The following is a 23,039-nucleotide window of genomic DNA, read 5'->3' as shown; positions in this document are numbered from 1 at the left end:
GACAGTTTAACGACTTACATTTGTGATCATTTTGGTTTTTCACTTCTTCTGGTTTCTTCCTTCCTTTGTTTGTTTCCTTTGTTTGTCCTTCTCCCTCTCTTACTGTCTTCCTTACTTTTTACCTTGCCTTCTTCTCCTTGCATTCTTCTCCTTGTCTTCTTCTCCTTGCCTTCTTGCCCACCCTCCGGTCTCCACCTCGGCGTTTGAGACAGTCTGTCCTTTCTCTCCCTCTCTCCCTTTTTTTTTTCCTATCCTCCTTTCTTCCCTGTGCGTGCCTGAAGGCCGACACATGTGTTCGCATGCGTAGCCGATGACAGGGTAACACGTAATTCCCTGCCCTGGGTAGACAAGGCACACACGTACCCCCTGGTAAAGGCCAGGCCCAGGGAGGGGTGATTGCCTGAGCTGACACCTTCCGACCATGCCGATTGGTCCCTCCGTCCTTTTCTCGGGAGATGTGACCTGAGGTGTAAACATTCACCTAAGGCGGGAGCGCTCTCTGAGAGGGTCCCCACAAGGAAGGAGCGCGCCATTGGAGACGCTGGAAATCATGGGGGATTCATCCACAATGGATTTCTCTCCTCCTCCTCTCTCGACCTCTGCCCAAAAACTGAAACTTGACTAGCCACCAGTGACAAAAGTACTACCGCCTGCCCCAAAGTTCCTAGTAGTTTCTAGATCTGAGGACGGAAAGGATTTTTCATCTGTCAACTCTTTTGTTATTCAGAAGGGTGTAGATGCCATAGCCGGACCTGTCAAGTCTTGTCCCAGGATGTGTAAAGGTACCTTGATGTTGGAAACTGAGAGAGCCTTTCAAGCACAAAATCTCCTTCGGGCCACACTCATGTACACGCTCCCTGTCTGGGTGGAGGCTCACCGCACTTTGAATTCATCACATGGTGTGGTATGTACTAGATCACTCGACGGATTGACTGACGAGGTGATTCAGTCTTTCCTCGCTGAGCAGGGCGAGACAGCTGTCCATAGGGTCATGAAAAAGGTCGACAATCACCTTGTACTGACCCGGACACTTTTTTTGACCTTCGATAGTGTTCAGCTGCCGTCGCGCATCAAAGCGGGCTATGAGGTTATCTCTGTTTGCCCCTATGTCCCGACACCTATGCGCTGCTACCAGTGCCAGCGTTTTAATCACACCCGCCGGTCTTGTTCTAATGCGGCTAATTGCGTCACTTGTGGCAGGGACGCTCATGAGGGTGACTGTCCACCTCCGTCTCCTCATTGCATGAACTGTCAGGGTGACCATGCAGCGTCCTCCCGCGACTGTCCCATCTACAAGCATGAACGCTGTATACAGGAAATTCGGGCCAAAGAGAATGTGTCCACCTCGGCTGCTCGCAAGCTGTTTGCTAGTAGGGAGCCCACACTGCTCCCAGCAGGGAAATCAGTACTCCCCTCATCTCTACTCGGACTACCAGGGAGGTGTCGACGCAGACATGCGATATGACCTTTGCGCTATGCTCGTCCGTTCGGCCAGTACTAAGATCGCCCGGTCAACGTCTCCTCTTCCTTTCGTAACCCATAAGACACAAGCACCTTCAACAGCTTCTGCCCAGACTAAGACCCAGAAGTCAGATGCACGGGCCTTCAAGAAGGAACCGTCCAGTGCAGACTTCCTATGTACCCGGAACTCCCAGCCATCGACCAGTACTTCGACTAAACGACCTTCCAAGAAGGCTCATAGGAAGCAAAGTTCTCCTTCTTCGCCACGGCGCGTTTCTTCTTCTGCGCCACCCAGTGGTTGCCGCCCCAGGCTGTCATCAGTTTTGCCTGGCCGTACCGCTGGTAGCCAAACATCTGGCTGTTCACCGGCGGAGGAAGCTCCCCCTCCCGGCCATCTTAACAAGATGGCCGACGAACCTATTGAACAAATGGACGATAACTCTCCACCTATTGATAGCGGCAGCAGTGCTCGCTCGAAGCCAGGCCCTCAGCGACCTTCGAGGTGACCCCTTCTTGCTTCTCCTTTTTCTTTTTCTTCTCACGATGGCACTTCTTCATTGGAATATTCGCGGCATTCGCTCCAACCGAGAGCACTTGCAGTTGCTGCTACACTTGCACTGTCTGCTCGTCGTAGCTCTCCAGGAAACGAAGCTACGCCCATGCGATCAAATTGACTTGGCACGCTATGCCTCTGTGCATTTTGACCTACCCCCTGTGGCAGGTATTCCAGCTCATGGAGGGGTTATGTTGCTGGTCCAGGATGATATCTACTATGATCCCATCACATTGCACACCGACCTGCAGGCAGTTGCCATCCAAATTACTTTCCCCACTTTTACATTTTCCATTTGTATCGTATGTATGGTTCTCGGGCGAGACGTCGGATGTCATATTGAAAACTCCACAATATTTCGTCAGCGCAACTGGCCGACATCTTCAGGTGCGACGAACACACTGCTAAGGCAGCACCAGGGCCCCCTATTTATGCCAGTTTTAGGCAGGAAGTGCGCATGCGTGGAGGCGCCAAATTCGATGGCCAATAGCGACGATATCAACTGATAGCTGGAAGGACAGTAACGCCACCTACAGGATGAAGGACCAAATACTTCGGCACACGCGCGGAGGCTGCCGCCGCTGCTCTGCGCTGCCATCGGCAGCCCCAGCGACCTCTGTCGGAAGCCGCAAGGGTGGAGGCTGCCGCTGTTACTCTGCGCTGCCATCGGCCGCCCCAGCGACCTCTGCCGGAAGCCACAAGCAAAACTGCGCGTCCACGTAGGCGCCTTGATTATCCTCCCATTGTCAATGGAATATTTATGTTGCTGGCGAATCGTCGTCCGTCTTATGACCAATAGTATTCCTCTCTGCTCGAAGCGACTTCAATATGGCCAGTGCAGGATCCCATGCTGAACTAAGCTGAAAGCCCGTGTGTCTGTTTACAAGTTCGTAGACGAACTGTATACAATCTGGCAGACAAACCTTTGCCTGACGCGACGGTATCGGTCCTGGAGAAAGGATTGAACTTCGCACCCATTCCGAGGACACCACCTGTTCTGGACATCATTAGGTCTGTCGAACAAGGCATCCTAAAACTTCCCAGGGAATCTGCCGAGGAGATCCAGCGGGAGACTTGCCGTGCTCTGTCACGGGCTCAAGTGCCTAGGAACAATCTGACAGCTGCAGAGCTCAAGAACTTAAGACTCGCACCATCAGATATACTCGTGAGTTTTGACGTAGTCTCACTTTTTACTCGAGTACCATTGCAGGAAACGTTGTTGCTCATTAGCGAGAAGCTGGATGGGGAATTTTTAGACTTATTCCAACATGTGCTCACCTCGACATACTTTTTATTTAATGGACAATACTTTGAACAGACTGACGGCGTCGCAATGGGTAGTCCCCTGTCACCCATTGTGGCTAATCTTTTCATGGAAGACTTCGAGGAGAGAGCGCTCCAGACGTCGGATTTGAAACCTACGTGTTTTTGGCGATATGTGGACGACACCTTTGTTATCTGGCCTCACGGCATTGCATCGCTGAATGTTTTTCTTGAGCATCTTAACTCGCATCATCCCAACATCAAGTTCACGATGGAGATGGAGAAAAACGGCGAATTTCCATTCCTGGACGTGTTGGTACAGAGAAAAGATGATGGCACATTAGGTCACCCAGTGTACCGTAAACCAACGCACACGGACTTATACTTACAGGCCACCAGCTGTCACCATCCTTCGCAACGAAGTGGCGTATTGAGGACGTTGGTCCACAGAGCACGAGCCATATCAGACTCAGACAGCTTATCCAATGAGCTACTCCATCTGCGTACCATTTTCCAACAAAATGGATACTCCAAACGGGAGATTCGCCGTGCCTTACAACCAAAGCGGGTTACCCAACGTGAGGAAGTGGAAGAAGGCGAAGAACAAAGGGGAATGGTCATCTTGCCATAAATCGGCGGTGTCTCTTCAAAAATAGGAAGACTATTGAAGAGGCATAAAGTTAAATGTGTTTTTCGTCCGCCAGCAAAACTCAGAGCCCTCTTGGGCTCATCTAAGGACAGCCTTGGCCTAAGAAGACCCGGTGTTTACGAGATTCCTTGTAGCTGCGGCATGTCGTACATCGGACAAACTTGTCGCACTGTAGAAGACAGATGCACTGAACACCGACGCTACACTCGTCTGGAGCAACCAGAAAAGTCTGCAGTGGCCGAGCATTGTCTCAGTACAGGACAGTCTATGGATTATCAACATACAAAAATTCTCGCATCGACGAGTTCGTACTGGGACAGTGTTATTAAGGAAGCAGTGGAAATATGTAGCTTGACGAATCTTGTAAACAGAGACACAACTCACACCTATTCCCAATTAGACCTCTCTATATGTACTACCCAACTTGCATGCAGGTTTGAGTGGTACGCACTTTCTGATACATATTCGAGCGACCACTTCCCTTTTGTTATCCATCTCCTGCATCATACCCCATCTCCATGCTCAACTAGTTGGAACATCTCCAAAGCAGACTGGGGGCTCTTCTCTTCCAGGGCAACTTTTCAGGATCAAACCTTCGCAAGCTGCGATAGGTCGCACACCTCACGGAAGTCATTCTCACTGCTGCTGAATATTCCATCCCTCATACTACTTCTTCTCCACATCGCGTACTGGTCCCCTGGTGGACCGCAGCATTTAGAGACCCTTTACGTGTTCGTCGATGTGCTTTACGCACCTTTAAATGCGAATTGTATTAATTATAAACGATTACGTGTGCAGTGTCGTCGTGTTATTAAAGAAAGCTAGAAAGCCAGCTGGGCTGCTTTCACAAGCACCTTCAACAGTTTTACTCCTTCTGTTGTCTGGGGTAGCCTGTGCCGGCTATCTGGCACTAGGGTCCACTCACCAGTTTCTGGCTTGAAGGTCACGAGTGACGTCCTTGTGGCCCCTGAGGATGTCTCCAATGCCTTCGGCTGATTTTTCGCAGAGGTTTCGAGCTCCGCTCATTATCACCCAGCCTTCCTCCCCCGAAACAGGCAGAGGAGGCAAGGCCACCTAACTTCCGCTCCTCGAATCATGAAAGTTATAATGCTCCATTCACCATGTGGGAACTCGAAAACGAAAATGCACTTGCCCGATCACAGTCCTCCGCTCCGGGGCCTGATTCTATTCATATTCAGATGTTGAACCTTTCTCCTGCGGGTAAAGGTTTTCTTCTTCATACTTACAATCGCATCTGAATTGAGGGTCACGTTCCCACTTGCTGGCGCGAATCTATTGTTGTCCCAGTTCCTAAGCCGGGGAAGGACAAGCACTTGCCTTCCAGTTATCGACCCATTTCCCTTACAAGCTGTGTCTGTAAGGTGATGGAATGAATGGTTAACTCTCGTTTGGTTTGGCTGCTCGAATCTCAACGTCTGCTTACCAATGTACAATGTGGATTTCGTAGGTGCCGAGCTGCTGTTGACCATCTGGTTACCTTGTCGACCTCCATTATGAATAACTTCTTGCGGAAGCACCAGACTGTGGCTGTGTTCTTTGATTTGGAGAAGGCTTATGACACCTGTTGGAGGGCGGGCATTCTCCGCACCATGCATACATGGGGCCTTGGCGGTCACCTCCCTCTTTTTATTTGTGCCTTTTTAATGGATTGACAGTGCAGGGTACGTGTGGGTTCCGTCCTGTCCGACGCCTTTCGCTAGGAGAATGGGGTGGCACAGGGCTCAGTTTTGAGCGTCGCTCTCTCCGCCATGGCGATCAATCCAATAATGGATTGCCTCCCAGCTGATGTATCAGGCTCCCTTTTTGTGGACAATTTTACCATCTATTGCAGCGTCCTACTTCGCCTATATCGGTCAATCGTCCGCTCAGAGCTGGATTATGGGAGCTTTGTATACTCCTCTGCACGGCCTTCTATCTTACGCCGCCTCAACTCTATACAACATCGGGGATTATGTCTTGCGATCGGAGCGTTCTATACTAGTCCCGTCGAGAGTCTTCATGCTGAAGCCGGTGAATTGCCACTAACCTACCGGCGCGATATAATGCTTTGTCGGTATGCCTGTCGGTTATTGTCAATGCCCGACCACCCGTCTTATCGTTCCTTTTTTGACGACTGTCTCGACCATCAATACGGATTGTATGTATCTGCCCTGCTACCCCCTGGAGTTCGCTTTCATCGCTTCCTTCAGTACCTTGATTTTTCACTCCCTGCAACCTTTCGATTGGGCGAGAGCCAAACGCCACCTTGGCTCCAGGCTCAGGTTCGTGTTCACCTTGACCTCAGCTTGCTCCCAAAGGAGGTTACCCCTGCTTCGGTATACCGCTCCCGGTTTGTCGAACTTCATTCGAAGTTCACTAATACGATCTTCATTTATACAGATGGCTCAAAGACCAATGACGGTGTCGGGTGTTATTTTATTGTCAGGGCACACAGTTTCAAACACTGGCTCCATGGCCATTGTTCAGTCTTCACAGCTGAGCTATTTGCCCTCTATCACGTTGTTCTTTACATCTGCCGCCACCGACATTCTGCTTATGTCATCTGCTCTGATTCCCTGAGCGCCATCCAGAGCCTCAGTGATCCGTATCCGGTTCACCCGTTTGTGCACTGGATCCAACACTCTCTTCAGCAGTTGGCGGATGATGGTTCTCCGGTTATCTTTATGTGGGTTCCTGGCCGTGTTGGTATCCCTGGGAATGAAGCTACAGATACCGTGGCCAAGGCTGCAGTCCTCAGCCTCGGACAGCTTCTTGTTGTGTGCCTTCATCTGATTTTAGCAGTGTCATTTGCCAGTGCATTTTATCGCTGTGGCATGCCGATTGGGCTACACTTACTGAAAACAAGCTTCGGACCTTGAAACCTCTCCCCACAGCTTGGACGACCTCCTTCTCGGTGGGAGGAGGTTGTTTTGGCCCGGTTACGAATTGGACATTGCCGGTTCAGCCATCGCCATCTGGTGACGGCTGCACTGGCGCCGTTCTGCCCATGTGGGCAATTGCTGACGGTACGCCACATTTTAACGTTTTGTCCGAATTTTAATACACTGCGCATTGATCTTGGCCTGCCATGTACTCTGGATGCCATTTTAGCGGATGACCCAGGAGCAGCTGCTCGCATTCTTCGTTTTATCCACTTGGCAAACCTGCCTAAGGACATTTGGTTATGCTGTTTTCTTTTAATCCCTTGCCTGTTAATGTGCCTTCTATAGTGTTGTTCTTTTTAGTTGCTGTTTTAACCTTTTGCCTCACAGTGCATTCATAACTTAGTCTGGGTGCTAATGACCACTTTAGTTGTGCGCCCTAAAACCACACACACACACACACACACACACACACACACACACACACACACACACACAAAACTGGCCTCAACTTTCGTTAGTCACTGTCCTCACCCATCCAACCCCTTCCCTGCTCCCATTCCAGCACTACACAGCCACAATTCCACCGCCACATCCTTTTTTTTTTTCCCCCCCTACTTATTTATTACAATTGTATTGACCAACTAGTATCACGTTAACAGCTTTAGTTCCTCTTCTTCCTTTGTTGTTGTTTCCTATTTTTCCAGTATTCCCTCATTTTCTCCCCATGAAGTCTCTTCCTTTCTTCTGTCCGTGTTGTTACCGATTTTTTATTCCTTCTGCTTTGAAAGCTTTGCAAATTTAGTATTTTATTTTTAAAATGGCTTCTTTCTGATTCTTTGATTTTGCTTCTTTCTAAATCTTTCCTTACTCCTGTAATCCATGCTATTGTCGATTTCTTCTTCCAGAAATATTGGTGTATTTGTTTTGTAAGTCTATTTCCATCCATTCAGTAGAGGTGTCTGGAAAAGGGTAATCTTCGTTTGGCCATTACTTCAAATATTTTTTCTATATTTTTGTTGATCTCATTACTTCTTATTTTCCAATCATCTGCAATTTTTATTGCACCCATTATTTTTCTAATAATCCTTCTTTCCAGTACATCTAGTTTGTTCGTTTTACAGTTCATCGTTACGCATTCAGATCCATGTAAACATTCTGGTTATACCACTATAGTGTAGTGTTTCAGTTTTGGTTTTCTGGATATACATTTATTGTTGTAAATATTTTTGGACAAACCATGTGCTCTTTCCATTTTGTTAATTCTTACATCTATTGCAGATTTTTATATTCCATTCTGTTGTATGGTTTCTTCAAGATACCTAAATTTATTTTCTCACTCTATTTTACTTATTTTTGTTTCAATGAATTTTGGCGCATTTTTTATATTTGTCATGCATTTTGTTTTTTCAGCTGAAATTTTGAGACCAGTTCTGTTTGCTGTTTTTTCCAGAAGGTTTACTGCATAACTGCTTCTGTCAGGTTTTCTGAAAGTATTGCAAAATCATCCGCAAAAGCCAAGCAGTTTACCTTAATTTCATTTTTTTTCCTTCCCAGAGTTATTGGTTCAGCTTTGTGTCTTCTTAGCTCTGAATTCCAGATCCTTACAATTTTTTCTAGAATGCAATTAAACAGTAAAGGTGATAACCATCACCTTGTCTAACACCAGTTTTTATTTCAAATGGCTGAGATACTTCTCCCATAAATTTGATTTTATATATTGTACCTGTTAGTGTTTCACGAATTATATTTGCCCGCTGCCCAACCTGCAGCACTGCACTGTCGGCCATCCCACCATACTATCCCTCTCTGCCCAAAACTCCTCCTTTCCCCCACCCAGTCGTCACTCCCATCATGCACTGGTGCTGCTGCTCGCAGTGTGGTTTCAGTTGCCTGAGACTGCAGTCGTGTGTGTGTGTGTGTGTGTGTGTGTGTGTGTGTGTGTGTGTGTGTGTGTGTGTGTGTGTGTGTGTGTGGGCGCGGGCGCGCGCGTGCGGGTTGTGGGTCTATTGGTGACAAAGGCCATTGGCCGAATGCCTTAAATGTGAAAATCTTTTTGTTTGTGCCTATTTGCGACTAAGCATCTCCACTGTATGGTGAGTGTCAAATTTCCGTCTCATAATATTGTTATATTCCATCCTGGATTTTCCAGTGTTTGATCACTAATTTATAAATAAATCCAGAAATAAATTTAATTATTTGCATTTGATTGTGCAATTAATAATATGAATTTTAAGTATGCCAGAAACTTCATAATTTCAAAAATGTCTAAAAGAAGAGTAATTTTAACCTAAGTGCATATTGATTGTAGCAAATTAAATTCTTTTTATACATTTTAGCGTTAAATATAGTACATTGTACACAAAATCATAAGAAATTCTTTTAGTGAAACAGCCGAGATAATGTTCACCTATACAAGATTTGAGATTAATCCTGGTAGCGATTATTTATATTAAAAAAGATGGAGTTAAAGGAAGGTGTCCCATTACATGCTTATGTAGTTAACCTAGCTGGAACAGAAATTGCCCAGTGTTTTTTAGAAGAAAAGAAAACTCAGGAAATTAAAGTGGCTAAGGAAACCTCATATACTGAGACAAGAAAAAAGAATATAAGGCCCTGCTGTAATCCCCTCTTTTTCTCAACTTCTTTTGCTCGGTATAATCATAGTCACCACTCTCAACAACAGAAAAAGAATTAGAACATGTTCATGCAAATGTATATTCAACAATACCCATGCTATTAAACCTTCAGCCCGCATCTCGTGGTCGTGCGGTAGCGTTCTCGCTTCCCACGCCCGGGTTCCCGGGTTCGATTCCCGGCGGTGTCAGGGATTTTCTCTGCCTCGTGATGGCTGGGTGTTATGTGCTGTCCTTAGGTTAGTTAGGTTTAAGTAGTTCTAAGGTCTAGGGGACTGATAACCATAGATGTTAAGTCCCATAGTGCTCAGAGCCATTTGAACCATTAAACCTTCAGCTACTTCTAAACCAGTTTCAGCAGAGGTCGCTACCGAACTGTAAAGATAGCCTTCAGTCAGAGCTAGATGCACAGTACAGTTTAACCTTATGCAAACAGTTTGCAGCACAACAATGAAAGGTGCACCCAGAAACAGTCAGAATCCAAAGAAAATTGGAACGAAACCATCGGATAGAAGTAGTTTAGTATTAACCAACGAAGATAACTATGAAATGGAAATTGATACCTACATTAATAAAACGAGAGGTTGTCCTACTTCTCCCACTGTCTCAAAATTTGTTGCTAACCTGCCAGGGTAATATTGTTTAATAACAAAGGCACTTTTACATTAATAAACTCGAAATCAGGATTACTTGGTGCTTCTCAGAGTGTAAATATTTGCTAAAGGACATCTTCTAAACACCCTGAGCTGCACTTAAAATGTTTGGTTGCCAGGGTCAACAGAAACATCCGATCTCACGCGTCGGCTTTGACCCGTGATGTAAGGATGTTGTGGTGTGTGACGTCATTACGGCGCGGAGTTTGGTTTGTGAGTGTGGCGTGTTTGTAGATGTTGCCTCGTTGACGTTACCTTAGTAGGAGTTTTAGGGCCTGTAATATATAGTTTACCTTTTTACTGTACTTTTTGTTTTAACGTCGTCTATGAGGCTTTTATCAGTTTGCCATTAGATTGTTCAATCTTTATGGTCTATATGTTTTGTCGCTACTCGTTATGTCTAATGAATCAATATTGTTTTTTTCTTTTTTTTTTATTTGTTTCTTTTTTTTATCTTTTAATTGACCTACACATTGATCTGTAGCGTAGCCCTGAATACGAGGTTAGGTTGGGAGTTTCTTTTTGGCGGGGGAGGGGCCAGGGGGGGGGGGCGCAGCCCCCTCCCCCTGCCTGGCCTTGAGTACTACTTGTTTATTATTATCTTTGTTTGCTATCAATGTTAGCAGATTGTTCTTGTGAAACCTTTGTGTGTGTTGTTTTTCTATGTGTTTTCGTCTTTGTGATACGTATGCAACGTTTCTATATCCGCCATATTGGAATTGTCGTTTCCGCTATATTTGTGACGTCATGGGTCAAAGCCGACGGGTTAGATCGGACGCTTCCGTATTTCCGGTTGCCAAACCAGTATTCAGGTGTGTAATCCATTGTCAGTGGCATATTATGTATCTCTATATCAGTGTGAAGTATATAAGATATAAATTCTTTGTGATTTCCAATTTGACGTTCATCTCACGGTAAACAGGCTGTTGTGAATGTTGCTGTTATCAGTTCTTAGGCAATGACATTTCTTGGTGCTTAGATGATGTCCAGAATTTTATCTTTTTATCTTTCAACAGTTATGTTGTGAAGTCAAATCCCCCACCATCCGGTCCCTCTCTCGTGGGGTTCCTACAACTATCACCACATCCCGCATATCTTTTGCCCTCATTTTCTATCTTCCTATGCTTCCTCATCTTCTTTAATAGTGGGGTGCAAGTAAGACACCTGCTGAGCAAAGTGTTCTGCGCAAAGAGAGAGGGAGAATGCTTGCAATATTGCCAGAGTCTCGTTTCAGTGCTGTTGGCACTGTCAGGTGTCAGCTGAGTGGGCCACTGTGCTGTCATGCACCTAGCAGTGGATTTCAATCTGTTTCTGTTCTAGTGATTTTGATACAATCTATATAACTGCCAAAGTGGTGGATTTTTTGTTGTTATATATGATTCTTTTTATTGAGGTGAAATGATGGCATTGATGATACTTCTCAAGTGAAGAAGCACTCGCTTCATCTGACTGAGATCAGTTGGCAATGTTTGACAAGATATCCTTAAATTTTTCATTTATATTGCCATGAACATGCAGTTGTTGCACAGATTAATGTATGTAACAAACAACGTCATAGGCCATGTAAGTGAATAGTATACTATTGATTTTGTAGACAATTCAATTGTCAACCACTATTTCAGAATGACCACAGGCAGCAAGAAAATGGACAAGCATTTTTGGGAAAAATTTAAATGTACGAGGGCTATTCAGAAACTAGGGAACGTTTCCGTCTGACGCCACTAGGCGCACCCCGATCGTGTATATTTTGGTATGTGCATGCTCGGCAGCTCACTCGGCATCCATCCGTGACAGTGTCTCTGTGTGTCTGGTTTTTTCGATATTCAAATTTGAAATGTGTGCTGCAGTCAAAAATCCTGCCAGTTGTGAAGTGCGGTCTGTGATAAGGTTTTTGTTGGCAAAAAAACCTAAAACCTATAGAAATTTATCGTTAACTGTTCAAAGTATACAGAAACAATGTAATAAGTGAATGTTCCGTCCAGAAATGGTGCATGCTGTGTAAAAATGGCCGAACCGACATTCATGATGAAGAGAAGAGTGGACGCTCGAGCATTGTGACTGACGATCTTGTCACTAAAGTTGATGAAACAATTCTTGAAAACCATCACTTCACAATAACGGAGCTTTCGCTTTCTTTTCCAGTGGAGTGGGGACACACAAGGTCCCCACAAAAACCAAAAAAATGTTTCCAAAACTTGTCAGCAAGGAATTTGATGGCGACAGTGTTTTGGGTTAGGCAAGGTATGCTTCTTATTGATTTTCTCGAACGTGGAGCAACCATAAATTCTGCCCGTTACTGTCAAACTTTGCACAGCCTTAGTTAGAAGAGCAGTTCAAAACAAACGCCAAGGAAAGCTGATGTCCAAAATTTTGTTTTTGAACAACCTCACATGGCAAACTGCACTAAAGAACCCCTAAATTCATTCAAATGGGAAATTTTCCCTCATCCACCCTACAGCCCTGATCTTGCACCAAGCTACGTCCACTTGTTTCCTAAGATGAAGAACTGGCTTGCAACACAGCGCTTTCATGATGATGCGGAACTCCAAGCGGGTGTGACTCACTGGCTTAAGTCTCAAGCGGCAGAATTTTACGATGACGGTCTTTCAAAGCTTGTCCGCCGCTACGATAAGTGCCTCAATGTGTTTGGTGATTATGTGGAAAAGTAGTATGTCAGTTCCTCTTTTAGATGTATGTAGTAAAATGTATTTCTGGCATTTAGTTTTTTTTTTTTATGCCAAAATGTTTCTTACTTTCTGAATAGCCCTTGTATATCAAAAGGATAGGCAAATGGAAAGTGGAGGTGATGAATTTGTCACAGTAAGCAAAAACTCAAATCCACTAAGGTAGAAACTGAAGCTGCAGGTAAGATTGTTTCAGTATCAGGGGTGGGCATGAAATGAAAACTGCATCCTTCTGTCGCTCACCAGACTCGTCTCCGGATGTAACCGAAAACTTTAGAGAAAACCTTGTTTCACTTGTATGTAAGTTCCCTGATCATACTCTTAATCAGTGGTGGAGACTATCCAACAATTAATTGGGAAAATTACAGTTTTGTTAGTGGTGGATGTGGGAATTCATCCTGTGAAACTTTACTAAATGCCTTCTCTGAAAACAACCTGGAACAAGTATTTAGGAACCCCCACTCACGATGGAAATATATAGGATCTAATGGCAACAAATAGACCGGAACTCTTTGGCCACTTTGAAACTAGTATCAGTGACCATGACATGGTTGTGGCAACAATGATTACCAAAGTACAACTAAAACAAGCAGAAAAGTATATATGCTCAGTAACATACATAAAAAATCAGTAGTGTCATATCTCAATGAGGAACTTGAAACATTCGGGACAGGGCAGGAGCACGTGGAGGAACTCTGGCTCAAGTTTAAAAGAATAGTTACCATGCACCTAGTAGAACAGTTCATAATGGGAGGGAGCCTCTGCGCAGTACAGTCAGTGGAAAGAAACTTCTAAATAAATAGAGATTACTGTATAATGGATGTAAAACAAAGTGTAGGGTTACAGAGAGAGAAATGGTTAGTGATACGTGTATGGCTATCAAGAGAGAAATGCATGATGCCTTCAATGGCTACCGTAGCAGAATATTTTTCACAGAACCCAAAGAAATTCAGGTCGTATGTAAAGGCTGTTAGTGGCACCAAAGATAGTGTCTAGGCCGTAGTGAATGAGACAGGAACTGAAATTGAGGGTAGCAAAGCAAAAGCTAAAAGCTTAACTACAGTTTCGAATGTTCCTTTACAAAGGAAAAGATGGGAGAACTGTCCCAATTTAATCATCATACTACTGAAAAGATGAATCAAAGAAGTATTAGTTTCAGTAGTGTCGATAAATGGGTGAAATTTTTTTAAAATTAAACAAAGCTCCAGGGCCCAATGGAATCCATCAGATTATATATATTTACAGGATTAATCAGCACAAAGATGAATTAATAACATCATCTTGTTTTATTCCTATTATCCTCCGCCAAGCCTCTTGATCCAGCGCATCTTCCTTGTCGATGCTGCGATGTCCCATTACTCCATTTACGTTGTCTGTCCCAGAACGTCGTGGTCTTCCACCCTTACGTCTGCCAGGTCGTTTCCATTCATAAACCTTCTTTGGCCACCAATGATCTGGCATTCTTATCATATGTGGAATCTGTCAGATTCTATACTGAATTTATGGCTAAGTTAGCTGCTCATCAAACTATAATATATTGTAGATTCCTCGAACAAAAAACCTTGCACAGCTCTTGAAAAAGGCACAGGTCACACCCATCTGCCAGAAGAATAGTAGGATTGATCCACAAAACTACTGTCCAGTATCCTTGACATCAATTCATTATAGAATCTTAGAACATATTCCGAGCTCAAACATAGTGTGGTAGCTCGAACAGAATGCAAACCAGCATGGATTTCAAAAACATCGATCATGTGAAACCCAACTCGCACTCCTCTCATGTGATATACGTGGAAGCTTTGGATTGAGGCAGTCAGGTAGATGCTGTATTTCGATTTCAGAAAAGCATTCGACTCAGTACCACACCTACGCTTATTGTGAAAAGTATGATCATATGGGATATCAAGTGAAATTTGTGACTGGATTGAGGACTTCTTGGTAGGGACGACACAGCGTGTTATCCTGGATGGAGAGTCATTCTCAGATGTAGAAGTAACTTTGTGTGTGCCCCAGAGAAGTGTGTTGGGACCCTCGCTGTTCATGTTGTATATTAATGACCTTGCAGACAATATTAATAGTAAAATCAGGCTTTTTGCAGACGATGCAGTTATCTATAATGAAGTACGATCTGAAAGAAACTGCATAAGTATTCGGTCAGTCCTTGATAAGATTTAAGAGTGGTACAGAGATTGGCAAGTTGCTTTAAATGTTCAGAAATGTGAGATGTTGCTTTTCGAAAAAACTTAATATACTATGGGTACAGTATCAACGAGTACGAACAAATTGGTGCAGTGGTTAGCACAATGGACTTGCATTTGGGAGGACTATGGTTTGAAACCCGTGTCTGGCCATTCTGATTTAGCTTTTCCATGATTTCCCTAAATCACTTCAGGCAAATGCTGGGATGGTTCCTTTGAAAAGGCACGGCCGACTTCCTTCTACATCCTTCCCTGATCCAATGGCACTGATGACCTTGGGTTAACACAATGTTGGGCATGAAGTGGAATGATCACATAGGTTCAGTTGTGAGTAAAGCAGGTGATATACTTTGGTTTTTTGGTAGAGTACTGGGGAAGTGTGACCATTCTACGAAGGAGATTGCTTACAAATCACTCATGCAACCAGTTCTAGAATATTGCTCAAGTGTGTGGGACTCTCACCAGATAGTACTAACAGGGGATATTGAATGTATACAGGGAAGAGTAGCATGAATGTTCACAGGTGTGTTTAATCTGTGGGAGAGTGTCACAGAGGTATTGAAGGAACTGAACTGGAAGACTCATGAAGATAGTTTATGTCTATCTCGAGAAAGTCTATTTACAAATTTGCAAGAACCAATTGTAAATGATTCTCTACAAATGTACCACATAGGGATTGTGAGGATAAGATTAGAATAATTACTGCACACACAGAGCATTAAAACAATCATTCTTTCCGCACTCCATATGTGAATGGAACAGGAAGAAGCCCTAATAACTGGTTCGGTGGGATGTACCCTCTACCACGCATCTCACGATGGTTTGCAGACTATAGATGTAAATGTAGAAATGACTCTAACTGTGGAAGTGAAAATAATGTGCTCAAGCAGAAACGACAGCAATGAGAATGAATTTCAGTAGCAACTTGGTGCTACAGAAATTACAGATGACACATTTTAGCAAAGTATACCTGGACCAGCCAAGACAGGCAGTCATGTGAGAAGATATGTGGAACTAAATAAGAGAAGCCTTTTGATCAGTGTGTAATAAGGCTGAAATATGTCTGATTGAAATTATGAACAATGTGCTATATGTTACTCAACAGTGACATTAATTATTTTGAAATATTGTTAACTGTTGATCATAAACTTGTGCTTTATATATTCAGGTCAACCGAATGAACTATTTGTGTAACTAATCGTGTAACATAACTAATGAGGAAGTATTGAATAGGATTGGGGAGAAGAGAAGTTTGTGGCACAACTTGACCAGAAGAAGGGATCGGTTGGTAGGACATGTTCTGAGGCATCAAGGGATCACCAATTTAGTATTGGAGGGCAGCGTGGAGGGTAAAAATCGTAGGGGGAGACCAAGAGATGAATACACTAAGCAGATTCAGAAGGATGTAGGTTGCAGTAAGTACTGGGAGATGAAAAAGCTTGCACAGGATAGAGTAGCATGGAGAGCTGCATCAAACCAGTCTCAGGACTGAAGACCACAACAACAACAACAATCGTGTAACTGCCCATTTGTCAAATCATAACAAGATAAAAAGCAACCAATTTTGTGAAATGTAAGAAATTATTTCCATGTACATGTACGATAGCTAATGGCGATCACTATTTGTCTCTACACATATAAAATATAAAATTGCATAATCATAGTTTCAAATGCTGCCACAGATCAAACTGCCACATAGACAAGGCAATGAATTTAGTCCTTAACAACTTCAAACCAATAAATTGACACCATCTTCTTTGCTGTCAGACTGCAACGAGTCTGACTCGCTGAGGTTTATTACAAAAGGCTCCGTAATACAGTTCACACTAATTTCTTGTTGATAGTCAGGCTGTAATTTTTCTCCATATATTACACACTCCACCCATGCAGAAATTGTGATGCTCTCGATTGCTGCAACTGTAAGACTCTCAACATTTGCAAATTTAAAGTTATTGTTCTTTTCTGTGACGCAAGCTTCCAACTGCGCCCATATCGTCTTGATGGGTTTGTAATGACAGTGGTAATCTAATTACTTGGTGCCCATGTTGTTTAACGATGTCATCACTCTCACAGGCATGATAAGCTGGCTTATTTGCGTTGACAAGCAGCTCCAGTTCCACTATGGTTCATGATGGACTGTGAGCAATGTTATTACTCGATAATCAAGCGATAATATCTGACTTTCTGGTATGGGTAGCAAGGACTTCGTTGAGCTGCACTGAGTGGACACTGGTGTTGTCCACCACAATAACTGAATCTTGGTGGAGGTATGGCAATAATCATTTTGTAAACCATTGTCTAAATAAACTGTATGTTATCTCACTATGGTAAACCTCAGAGCTCTTTGACTGTGAAGCCTTAATTATTAGTTTACTCCCAGAAATAAAGCCTGTGTCCATTGATCCTGCATGTATGATAGTAAGTCAATTAGCTTTACCTACTGTGACCTTAAGACCACCAAATCTGTCTCTCATTTTCCAGTACACTGACCTTGCATCATTTTGGTTCACATAGGTTTCATCGATATAATAAATGTGAGAGTCCCACTGTCTAGAATCTCCTGCATTCTTCTTAAAAATACTCTCCTTGTGGTTACAATATCACTTTTTTCCATAAGGAATTTTCTCTAGTCATCAATATTACAATGTAAAAAACCCATTTTCTTTCATATCCGTAGCATTGTCCATCACCTGCTGTTAAAATCCGATTTCCCTTTCATTTGGGAAACTAAATTGTCTGCAGACGGGTATTCGCCTCTCAAATATGTATCAAGTATTGTACAACAAAGCATTCTTTGTGAAATCTCCCAGCTTGCCTAGTTCCTTTTGATGATTTCACCGCCTCCCTGGCATTTTAAAAGGAGCTGACCCACTGGGTCTGACAGACAGATTCGCTTCGCTGGAGACACGCTGTCAGTTAACAGTCCCACACTGCACATGTCAGCTGTTCTCGCCTGGCTGTTGCCAACATTGGGGGTGAGAAACACATGGCATTGAGTCATCTGCTTTGTCTTCTCTTTTGAAGAAGTTGTACACTAGGAATGCTATAGCTTATGCTCACTTGTGTAGCACTTGGTGCTTTTCTGATCTGTCAGGCATAATGAACTTCACAAACAATATAATCATCCACACACGTACACTGCAAAAGAAATCACTATTACATGTTTAAAGCACACATAACAATGCATGAAACAGACTGAAGTGGCAGAATGACGCTATTGGCTGGAGTGTCACATGGTACACTGTCCCTTGACAGTGTCCATCACCTCACTACCTGCCGTCTTAATTGCAAACAGCTGTAGTTCTCTTCTTCTCATAACCTCCTTGATGCCATGTAACAAGGCAGCCTTCGATCTTTTTCTGCTACTTTCCTAAGGATGGTATAGCAAGTCCATACCAGGCGAGCTGCATTTCTGCTATTTTATCTGCGCTGTATCCTTGACTCCTGGACCATGGGTCATTTTCCTAATCACTGAGTTTCTCATAAAGCTCACTGAGATATACTACACGATCTTCTGAGATAGCTCATTACTCCAACTGTGATTTGTTTTTATTTAGTTCCAGTAAGCTCCTGCCACTCACATTCATAGGTCATTACAGCCTCTACAGTACTACTGTAAAGCAAAAACCAAACAGTGGAAAATCCATGTTGGAATGTAACAGTGGAAAATCCATGTTGGAATGTAACAGTGGAAAATCCAGGTTGGAATGTAACAGTGGAAAATCCGGGTTGGAATGTAACAATATCATGAAACGTAAAGTTGCTACTCAGAATATAGCTGAGATGCTGAGTCATAGATAGGCACAACAGAAAGACTGTTCCAAAGAAAGCTTTTCATGAGTTGTGTGTGTGAGTTGCGTTTGCTTGCGTGTTGAGTGTGTGTGTGTGTGTGTGTGTGTGTGTGTGTGTGTGTGTGTGTCGGCGGGGGGGGGGGACAGTCTTTTTGTTGTGCAGCATCTACACCATATGGTGAGTAGCAACTTTCCTTTTCATAATATTGATACTACTGTAGAGCATCTTCTTTACTTTCCAACTTGTCTTAGAAGACCATAACGGAGGGCTTAGCTCTCTGGATTCTTGCTTTCTCGTAGGCTACTCATTGCTATATTTCCCAATTACTTGTTCCATCTTCCGACAGGATGCCACCCAAATATTTAATTTTTTTACATTCCTTGGTTTGCTGGTCCTCTACGGTTATGTTTCCTACAATTTCTCTATTGCATAGGTATTCTGTCTTTTGAAAATTTGCCTTCAGTCCCCTCTTCTCATATTCTTCTAATAATTTTTTTGGTATAAAGCAGATGTCATCTTTACTGGCCACCACTAACTGATCACTTACAAAGAACAAGATGTACAAACATACCCTTTGCTATTTGAGACAGAGTTGAAAATGGAAATTTGTTTGTGAATCTGAAATACAGTTGTAGTCCTTTATTTCCTGCTACTTGTGTGTCCTTGTATGGTATAGTTCAGTACATTTCCAGCATTGCCCCCCCTCTAATCTGTCTATCTTTTGACGTATATATATCATGTACTTCGAAAATCTGAAATTCCAATGCCTCATCTGTTATTTTTGTTTGTCACACCTGCAGGAGGAGTTGGTAAGCAGATGTTCCGCTCTTATCTCAGAAGCAAGGTTTCTAATCACCAGATTTTGCTAGTGTATGTTAAAAAGTGATTTCTTTAGTAAATGGTCCCTATTTCTGTTGTAGGTTTACCATTGAGAGGATGCCAGATGCATATGGTGCACCAAAGAGTTAATATAGGAACTACATTTGTGCCTATGTTAATCACTGTGTAATGTATATGTTGGACTCGTGGAAGAGACTTCGTTGGAATGATGGGAGCCTTTCTTCTGAGTTTTAATCTCTGCCATTATATGTTCTGGAGTATTTTTTTGAAAAGTTCATTTGTGTTCCAATAATTTGTGATATAATTGTAACGTGAGCTTATCATTTCCCTCAGTAAGAAAATGTTTTCCATGTAAATGTCAGATTCAAATTAATTTAGTATTCTGTGTTGTGTATTTTCTGTCAATTTCACAACACTTGTATGCTTTTCCTGATTACTAAGTTGTAAAAAGAAAAGATCACTAGTGAAATAAATATTCACCATTTGTAATTTCTTTGTAATTAGTGTATACATAAAATAATGAAGTTGCTCCATCATTTGGATCTCATGTTAAACTACAGGTCCTTCTGTAACTAATTGAAAAACTGTGTGATCTGGTTGGGAACAGGTAAGAGCATAGCACTTCCAGTAAGGACTCCACCCAGTGGTGGATAATGAATCTTCAGGTTTAGAACACCTTTACATTTTTAGTCTTTACTGTCTGAGATATAATTAAGTAAACAAAAATAACGACTCCTATGTCAGTGTGACATTCCAAATTGAGAAATTTGCTTCGGAATGTCTTGCTCTCTTTCCTTGTGTGTGGGCAAATTGAGTGTTTCGTACACCATAGATACAAACTTGGCTTTGTAAGAAGGGAGTCAATATTACTCTCAATTGTAATTGTGTCTTGTATTTACGCTTTTAATATATTGATCACCATATTCTTTAAAATTATTAAAACTTGTATATCCTTTGTTCAATAATTTGTAATTAATGCCATAAATTATAGCCCTGCCAGTTCACTCCACACTCATTATTAATACTTGATTATGAATTGCTGATTGTGGTTATCTTTGTTCTGAGAATAGCTGAAAATCTCAGTTAACTGTCTGGTGAGACATCATTGCTTTCTGACAGATGAACTGTACACAAAATACGGTGGTGATCATTCCTCGTTTGAGCCTTGAGACTAAATGAGGAGGCACAGTGGGAAGACTCTGCCGTCACATTCAACAGTATGGACACCCAGCCATCCAGATGTAGATATTCCATGGTTTCCCTAAATCGATTAAGACAAATGCTTAAATGGATCCTTTCTAAAAGATGGCATATTTCATTCCCCATACTTTAATACAAACTTGTGCTCCATCTCTAATAATCTCATTGTCTTCCTTTTTATCAGTAGGTCTGTCATGTTTAGGTCTGTGTAATCAGCAGTTTTAAAAAATTTGAGCTTCATGTTCAATAGGTGTAGTCAATTCTTAATCAAAAGCACATGGTTGTAACTCTGAGGCAAGTCAGTAATGTTTGGAATGGAAAATGACATTCTACTCAACAAACAATGCGCAACAAACTGGCATCAAAATTAAGTCATTGCTAATAGTTTTATTTTTGTTGTTCCTGGTATTAACTTTCTCCTATAGGTCAGACTGTAATAGGAAGTATGTTGTGACATATTTATAAGACTGAGGATAAGTGCCGTGGAAGGTAGAACAACAGTGAGGGACCTATTGCCATAAGAATAATATTGCCACTGTCCCCAACATCCTGACTGACCCAGTTCTTTGTGATATAGTTGCCTTCCTGCCAATGAAATTCCAGTTAGAACAGTAGGATATTATCCCCCAATAACATATACAATCAAAATTATGAAAGGGCCTACAAGGCACAGGATTCCAGCTTTGCATGCAACAACAGGGACACCAGTGAAGTCCTCGTATGAAAGCCTATTGAAATTATCTTTCCATTGATAGAGAAAATTTGGATGAAAGAATTTTTTTATCATGGAATATTTGTGATTTTTTGATGGCTATGCAGTTTTTCTTTCGCAATAAATATAGTTAGTAAATTGTAATACTTCTGGCACATATCTCCTGAAATTTTTCATAGTACAATATTTTGCAGAAATTGATACAGGTTAGGTTTTTGTAGGCAATTCAGTTGCTGGAATGAGGTAGACTGACAGTGCATTTAATGTTATAAAATCAGCATTACAGTAGGACAATATTACTGAAATGCAGAGCTGTAAAGCCAGCCGCGGTGGTCTAGCGGTTCTAGGCGCTCAGTCCAGAACCACATGACTGCTACGGTCGCAGGTTCAAATCCTGCCTCGGGCGTGGATGTGTGTGATGTCCTTAGGTTAGTTAGGTTTAAGTAGTTCTAAGTTCTAGGGGACTGATGACCACAGATGTTAAGTCCCATAGTGCTCAGAGCCATTTTTGAGCCAGAGCTGTAAATCATTGTTGAACACACTCTTAGCAAAGTATAAATACTATTTCTTGTAACATTGACTTAACTAAATGATATGAAGCCCCTATTTGCTGCTGGTTACTTCCATTGTGAGTAGAAATATTTGGCACTTAAAGTAAGAGGGATTCATTTTAAGAAATTCTTCCATGCAGAATAAGAATGTTCTTTCAGTACAGGTTTTACATGGAGATTTGATGCGTGCACCTTATCTCGTGTTCTGCATATGAAAGTCTTACACCCTCAGCATTAGATTTTAAGGTAGCTTGAAGAAATGGTATACAGTAGCCAATCAAAACGCCCTAGTGGGCAGTGAGCCATTTGTGTATATGTCAACTGGGAGTATACGACCCGTGACAACCGGGATATCCAGGAAAAAATCGGGAATTTTTTCATCTGGGAGAAAACCAGGAAAAACCCTGGAATTTTTTAGAGTTCCGTGAATTTTTCATTGTTTTAATTTTCAGTTAAATTTTTGGAATTTTGACTGGTAAGAACCATTACTCTAACAAAGAATATTAATGTATCCCACTACTGCAGAATAATACTTCAACAATAAAACATGATCAAGAGAAAAAACCGAAAATAACTTAAATTGCAAAGGAAATGATCCATATACAACAACAACAACGACAACAGTGCTCATGCAAGTGTCTGCTAACAGCAAAATGTGTCAAAGGCTTTAGGAAGACTATGCAATGCTTCATAACAACAAATCAACAAATTGCCTCCAATGAGTGCGAAGTCACAATTGTTTACATTAGATTCGTTTTAGCATTTACGAACGGGCTCATGTGCATGCACAGTCGAGTCGCGTTTGAGTAGTAGATTCTCCTGCTTCTGGCTACATGAATGTGACTGTTAACTGTGCAAGCAGTTGCAGGAGGAAAAAAAACGTGTTGCACAAAGCACCTAGGATCCAGCACACATTGGTCTATCGATTATTCATATGATTTTTGAAATGCATCCCTGTTGGCTTT

The 23,039-nt window shown here is 42.5% G+C and overlaps 1 protein-coding gene across 2 annotated transcripts in view; it reads left to right on the top strand.

Moving 5' to 3' along the window:
- Positions 1 to 20,615, top strand: part of LOC124802399 (rRNA-processing protein FCF1 homolog) — a 49,025-nt gene extending 28,410 nt beyond the window's left edge. For both annotated transcript variants that reach the window (XM_047263150.1, XM_047263149.1), the window contains one exon: positions 19,692 to 20,615. In XM_047263150.1, coding sequence (XP_047119106.1) covers positions 19,692 to 19,740 — 49 coding nt within the window. In that variant the 3' untranslated portion in view covers positions 19,741 to 20,615. The remainder of the gene's footprint in view (positions 1 to 19,691) is intronic.
- Positions 20,616 to 23,039: the final 2,424 nt, after the last annotated feature.

This window comes from Schistocerca piceifrons, chromosome 6 (genome assembly GCF_021461385.2).
Source record: "Schistocerca piceifrons isolate TAMUIC-IGC-003096 chromosome 6, iqSchPice1.1, whole genome shotgun sequence".
In the NCBI taxonomy this organism is placed as follows: Eukaryota; Metazoa; Arthropoda; class Insecta; order Orthoptera; family Acrididae; genus Schistocerca; species Schistocerca piceifrons.
The sequence above is the reverse complement of the archived record's forward strand: the minus strand, read 5'-3'. Positions and strand labels throughout refer to the sequence as shown.